This window comes from Diabrotica virgifera, chromosome 1 (assembly GCF_917563875.1).
Source record: "Diabrotica virgifera virgifera chromosome 1, PGI_DIABVI_V3a".
Lineage (NCBI taxonomy): Eukaryota > Metazoa > Arthropoda > Insecta > Coleoptera > Chrysomelidae > Diabrotica > Diabrotica virgifera.
The window spans coordinates 32,306,446-32,312,811 of NC_065443.1; the positions used below are offsets into that span (position 1 = coordinate 32,306,446).

At 34.2% G+C, this 6,366-nt stretch overlaps 1 protein-coding gene across 1 annotated transcript; it reads left to right on the plus strand.

Annotated features, from left to right (window-relative positions):
• Positions 1 to 2,809: 2,809 nt before the first annotated feature.
• Positions 2,810 to 5,492, plus strand: LOC126882407 (piggyBac transposable element-derived protein 4-like). The gene is made up of 2 exons (XM_050647363.1): positions 2,810 to 2,885; positions 3,414 to 5,492. The coding sequence occupies exons 1-2, from the start codon at positions 2,813 to 2,815 to the stop codon at positions 5,396 to 5,398; spliced, it is 2,058 nt and encodes a 685-aa protein (XP_050503320.1). The 5' UTR covers positions 2,810 to 2,812; the 3' UTR covers positions 5,399 to 5,492.
• Positions 5,493 to 6,366: the final 874 nt, after the last annotated feature.

A 6,366-nucleotide genomic window follows, 5' to 3' on the forward strand; every position in this document is an offset into this window, starting at 1 on the left:
ATACCGGTACCTACCACATCTTTATCAAGTATAAATAAACCTATCATTGAGTTCTACGAAGTAAATTTTATGAAGCCATAAATAAATCCTACATTCTCGATAAAGTAGTTAGACTAGTGAGCCCTATAATGCATAAAATAGATTTCAAATTAGGAATACAGAGTGGACAATCACAAGCATCGCTTCTTTTCAATATTATCTGGGAAAAGGTGGTTAGAGACGCCAGAATAGGCAACAAAAGAAAATATTTTTTACAAATTCTCACCAACTATGTCCTTTGCAGATAATCTAGGCCTAATTTCTCATACAACAAGTAAACTAGAAGAAATCATTAAATCAATACCTAACAACAGAACGAGAAAGATTGATTCCCAATTCGCTCTTAATATCTTTACCTTATAAGTGGTTAACATATTTACATACTTTGGCTCCCTAATGGCCAATTATAACTCCTTCTTCTTCTTTTTGTGTAGACATGACTCTGTCTGTTTTTCAATGTGCCTCCAGTAAGTTGTCATTCCATGACAGATCCCACTGATCGTCTTTCTATTGGGTAACCGTCTCGCGCCGTCCTTACTAATTTATTTGTGGTCATTAGGCGTATGTGGTCGTTCTATTCTACTCTTCTGTTTTTTTCTCAGTTATTAATGTTGTCCACCTTGCATCTCCGTTGTATATCTGAATTTCTGGCTCTATCCGATAGTGTCTTACCATCGATTTTTCGAATGGTTTTTATCTCTGTCGTTTCTAGCATTCTTTTTGTCCTTTCTGTTTCATATCGTGTTTCTGCCGCGCATGTCATTATTGGTTTGATGACTGTTTTGCCAATTCTGCCTTTCACTTCTTTTCCGATATTTTTATTTGTCCATATTGTTTCGTTCAGCAAACCTGCGGCTCTGTGTGTTTTATTCACTTGATCTTCCACTTGTTTCGAGATTTCCGTAGCTAGATATGTAATGCCTAGATATTTAAACTCCATGACTTGTTCTATTATCTGACCCTCAAGCTCTAATTTACATATTATTAGATTTGCTGTTATAACCATGCATTTGATATTATATGGCGAAATTAACTTAAATTTTCTAGCGGTTATATTAAATTGGGGAAGCATAGGTTGTAAATCATCTTAACTTTGAGAGATTAGTACCTATTTCGTCGTCTGCATAGCAGATTATTTTAAGTTGTTTTTCTGCCATTTGATATCTTTTTTTAGTTCTTAATTTTTTGATTATTTCATCCATAATCAGGTTGAACAATAGAGGACTCAGGGACTTTCCCTGTCTTAACTCATTGCCAGCTTCTACTTTTACTTTTAATTTGTTGTTCTAGTAGATACTTTTGATCGTTTTAATTATTTCTAGATGTACCTCTCTTGTGTATAATAAATGGATAACGTTCTTTAATTTGACGCTATTAAACGTCTTCTTATAATTCCACGAAATATAAATATTCCGGTTTTGTTGTATTCTCATGATTTCTCGAAACGAAACAGCACGTTCTACTTTTATGAAAATGAAAAAGGTCCTATGTAGCAAAGATCTAATATTAGCTCTTAAAGTACGCTTAACAAAATGTTATGTATATAGTGTACTATACTATGGAGTGGAATCATTGACGTTAAATGTAGAGACAATGCGACGACTTAACGCCTTTGAAATGTGGACCTATAGAAGTATTATGAGGGTTTCCTGGGTAGATAGAGTTACGAACAATGAAGAACTGAGAAGAATAGATAAAGAGAAGAAAGTTGGACTTACAATTAAAGAAAGAAAGCTACAGTATCTCCGACATGGGATGCGGGGCGAGAAGAATGACATCCTGTGACACATAATGCAAGGAAAGATAGATGGCAGAAGAACCATCGGAAGAAGACCAATTTCATGTCTGTAAAACCTGAGAGAATGGTTTTGATTCAGCTCAAAACAACTGTTTAGAGCTACTGCCTTAATAATTAAAATAGCTATGAAAATTTCCAACCTCCATAGCGGAGATGGCACCTGAAGAAGAAGATGATTTCTATTGAACCTGGCTCATTATAAATATAACATAGGTGCATGATTTTCCCGACCTAAAACCTTGTTGTTCTTCCGCTAATGTTTATTTTATTCAGTTTGCTCATTATCTCTTTGTTCAGTAATTTTAATGATGTGTTAAATAAATTAATTCCTCTGTTATTCTCCCGGTCCGATTTTTTCCTTTTTTACTAGGGATATGAGGATGCTTGATCTCCATTCTTGTGGTATTCTGTTTTGTTATATTACTTTTTGGATTAGCTTTAATAGTTGTTTGGTAAAATCTTGTCCTCCATTCGATATTCATTCAAGTTCATTCGATATTCTGTCCTCTTCTGGTGATTTTCTTATTTTTAATTTCCTCAATGCTTTTTACCTCTGCCTCTTCAATGTCTATTTCTTCGTTTGTTGTCACGTCAGGTATTGGTGGTTTATTATCGTCACCCTTAGCAAATAGAGATCAAAAGTATTCTGTCCAAATTTTCTTTTAACAGGTTGACTGCCCATGTATAAATAAAAAAAATTGCCCCATATGCCAAGCACATATTAATATTAAACATGCCTTTCTGAAATAATTACTCTTTATTTAAATAAAAAAAAATTCAGAATAATGAAAATTTTTCAAAAAAACCGTTAGCGGGCGTATGCGCCCGCCCGGGCACAGGCGGCATATTTATGCCCGTGGTGCCAGCGGGCGTCGTACTGGCGGTCGCTTATATTCGAGTCTGAACTTGTCAAACAGAGAAGTGCCACAGTGCCAGACCAGACTACTCAGTATATCTTTGACTGTTGTTTGATGTATGTGTTGTGTAACAATGAGTAAACGAAGCAGAAAAATTGTTGAACTTGCTTTGAGAGATGCTGAAATGTCAGGTAATAACGATATTCATTTTTGAAATAGATATTATTTTTTTGAAATCCACGGATTTTTAATTTTTTTGTTATGGTTCTTTTTATGAGGATTTTTCAGTGCGCCACTAACGATAGAAAAAAAGGTAAGTCCGTGATAATATATATTTTAGTGACATGCCATTTTAGTTAAATCTGACAGTTGTCAAATTTTATTTGCAATTGGGCATAAAAACAAATCAATTGTCTTTATTGCATTTATAATATGGTATTTTCTTTGATTTGTATATTCTTATAAATATAAATTGTACAGATTATATTCGTAGATATATTATATAATTAGTAAATAAATTGTTTTCGATTATAGCGTCATCTATCGACAACTAGAATAATCACAGAACTAGAATAATTACCAAAGTAATCACCGACGTGCCTTTTTTTCTGTCATATACAACTTAATGCGTTAGAAAGTTACCGAAAAACTGTGTCGCACTGAAAAATGCTCATGAGAAAAAGCATAGTTACTATATTTCGTATTTTTTATTATTTCAGGTGACGAATCTGACCCCTTTAGTTCACTTGATTCCGATCTTGATCCCATGTTTTTGCCAACCAGTGATGAAGAAATATTATCCAGTTCAGATTTCTCAGACATAGAAGCATCTTCAGACATGTTTTCTCAGAAAATAACATTGTCCAAACCCAAGTCAAATATTAAACGCAAATTGCAATCATCCAAAATCACTTCAAAGAAATTGTGTACGAGGAATGTTTTGGAACAACCAAGCTGTTCTACATCACTTTTGCCCGATGATGCCTCTGAGGAGGAAGAAGAAGTTGCTGATGCTACAGCCACAATTCCATTTACAGCAACAGACGACAATATGTTATCTAAAAATTTGGAAAGGGAACAGAACAATATTTCATCTGAACAATTGGAAGAATTTTTTGATGTTGAAACTTTAGCTCAAACTCAATTAGCAGATACTGACGATATCCAGGAAAATGAGGTTGGAGCAAATCAAAATGTTCTAGAACATACGTGGACGCAGCCAATTGGAAATCATCACGAATTTGAATACTCTGCGGAAGATGGATTATGTGGCAATTACGCTGCAATCCTTATAAATGATTTATCGCCTTATAAGTGTTTTCGTACTTTCGTTGATGATGAAATAATTGACGAGATTGTAAATCAAACAAACTTATATGCTACTCAAATATTGTGTGATTCCAACGATATTACCAATGATTCAAGACTACAGAGATGGGTTCCGACCGATAAAAAAGAAATGATTAGATTTCTTGGTATAGTTGCTTACATGGGTCTGGTAAAAATGCCTTCTTTGGAAAAGTATTGGAGCAACGACGACCTATATAAAAATGTTATTATACCAAAAACTATGTCCCGAAATAGATTTCAGCTGCTTCTTAGAATGTGGCACTTTTCGGATAATGAAAGATGTCCAGAAGGAGATCGTTTATTCAAGGTGCAGCCATTACTAGAAAAACTTATCAAAAATTTTCAAAAAGTTTATACTCCAGGTCGAACATTTTGTGTAGATGAGTCTATCGTTCCATTTCAAGGAAGATTGATATTCAAACAATATATTCCCCAGAAAACGCACAAATACGGAGTAAAACTTTTTAAATTATGCGGTGGCAATGGATATACATGGAATCTACGCATATATGCTGGAAAGGAAACAAGGGAGGGCAACGCTTCTGTACCAACTAACATTGTCATTAATCTCTCAAAGGACCTACTAAATTCAGGACGAACTATTATTGCTGATAACTATTATACAAGTCTTGAACTAACAAATATTTTGTTGGAAAATAAAACACATTATATTGGTACATTGAGAGCTAACCGGCGTGGAAATCCGAAAGATGTCATACTCAAAAAGTTAAAAAGAGGGGAAGTATTTGGACAGGAAAACGAAAAAGGTGTATGCGTCTTGAAGTGGAAAGATAAGAGGGATGTTCTTCTTCTCACTACTAAGCACACTACAGAAACCGTAGCCATACAGCGACGCAGTGGTGTGGTTCATAAACCGAAGGCAATAATTGAATATAATAAAGGAAAGTCATCTATTGACCAATCTGATCAAATGACCTCTTATAATTCATCGTTAAGAAAATCACTAAAGTGGTATCGAAAACTAGCGATAGAATTCATTCTGGGGACAGCGGTTGTAAATTCTCACATAATATACAACCAACTTGCTAACAAAAAAGTAAAAATTACAGAGTTTCGGGAAGAATTAGTGAGATCCCTGCTAACTTATGATGAGATAAATGATGATGAAAGTGAAACAACACAATCGACGTCAACGAAATCAGCACAAATTCATAAGCTACTTAAAAAAGAAGGGCCTTTTAATAAAGCCAGAAGATATTGTAGAGGCTGTTATGCAAAAAAACTTCGTGGAGAAATATCCAAAAATCGTGTAAAAAAAGTTGTGACCTATTGCGATATTTGCGAGGACAAGCCTCACTTTTGTTTGGATTGTTATAATATACATTCAAAGTAGTTATATTAATTTGTTCATAGTATAATGTAGCCTTTTTTCTTGTGTGTAGTAGATTTACTTTAATTTTTTATTAAAAAATAAAAATAAATAAAAATTGTAGTTTTCTTCAATATTTGTCTAGCAATTCTATAACTCGCATTTATATGCGAGCCTTGTATGCCACAGCGGTCGTATACTGTATCTAAAACCATTCTAAATAAGACCGCTGGCAAATATAGACATACAATTTTGTCGAGTGCATAGCGGGCGTATACGCCCGCCGGGGCATATCGGGAAAATTAGGTAGCGGGCGTATACGCCCGCCCTGGCAGTCAACCTGTTAAATATGTTTAGTTTTTATTAGATCATTCACGTATTTCCTTTTGTGTTCCGTAGAAGTCTTGTTCCATCTATTTTGAGACGCTCTCCCAGTGTTCCCATTTTATTTGTCTGACTAAAGTGTTCCCTTTCGTTTATTAGTCGTTTATAATGGTTGTATGCATTTTATGTTTTTTTTGTTCTGTATTGTAAAAAGGTATTTTTATTTTCTTCACATTTTATCTTTACTTCCTCTCTATACCATGTGGTTTTCTTTTTTGATATATTAGTATTCGTTACTTTCCTGACTCCAAGTGTTTCTGTTGCTGCGTTAATTATGTTACCTCTGAGTTTTTCCCAGATTTCCTCGATATTATCGTTTTCCCAATAATCTTCTCTGATATTCTTTTTCTGTAAAAGATTTCTTTAGATTCTGTATTTAGTCCTTCGATTCTGATTTTTGTTTGTGTTTGTGCCACTCTCTTAGTTGTGAAGTATTTTAAGATGATTCTTATTTTACATAATACTAAGCTGTGGTCACTACCTACATCTGCTAAGTTGAGTCGTCTTACGTCGATTATTTGTGATGGATGTATATCTCTGTTGGTTATAACATAATCTATCGGATATCTAATAACAACTCCAATGGAAGAAATCAAACGAAGAACAAT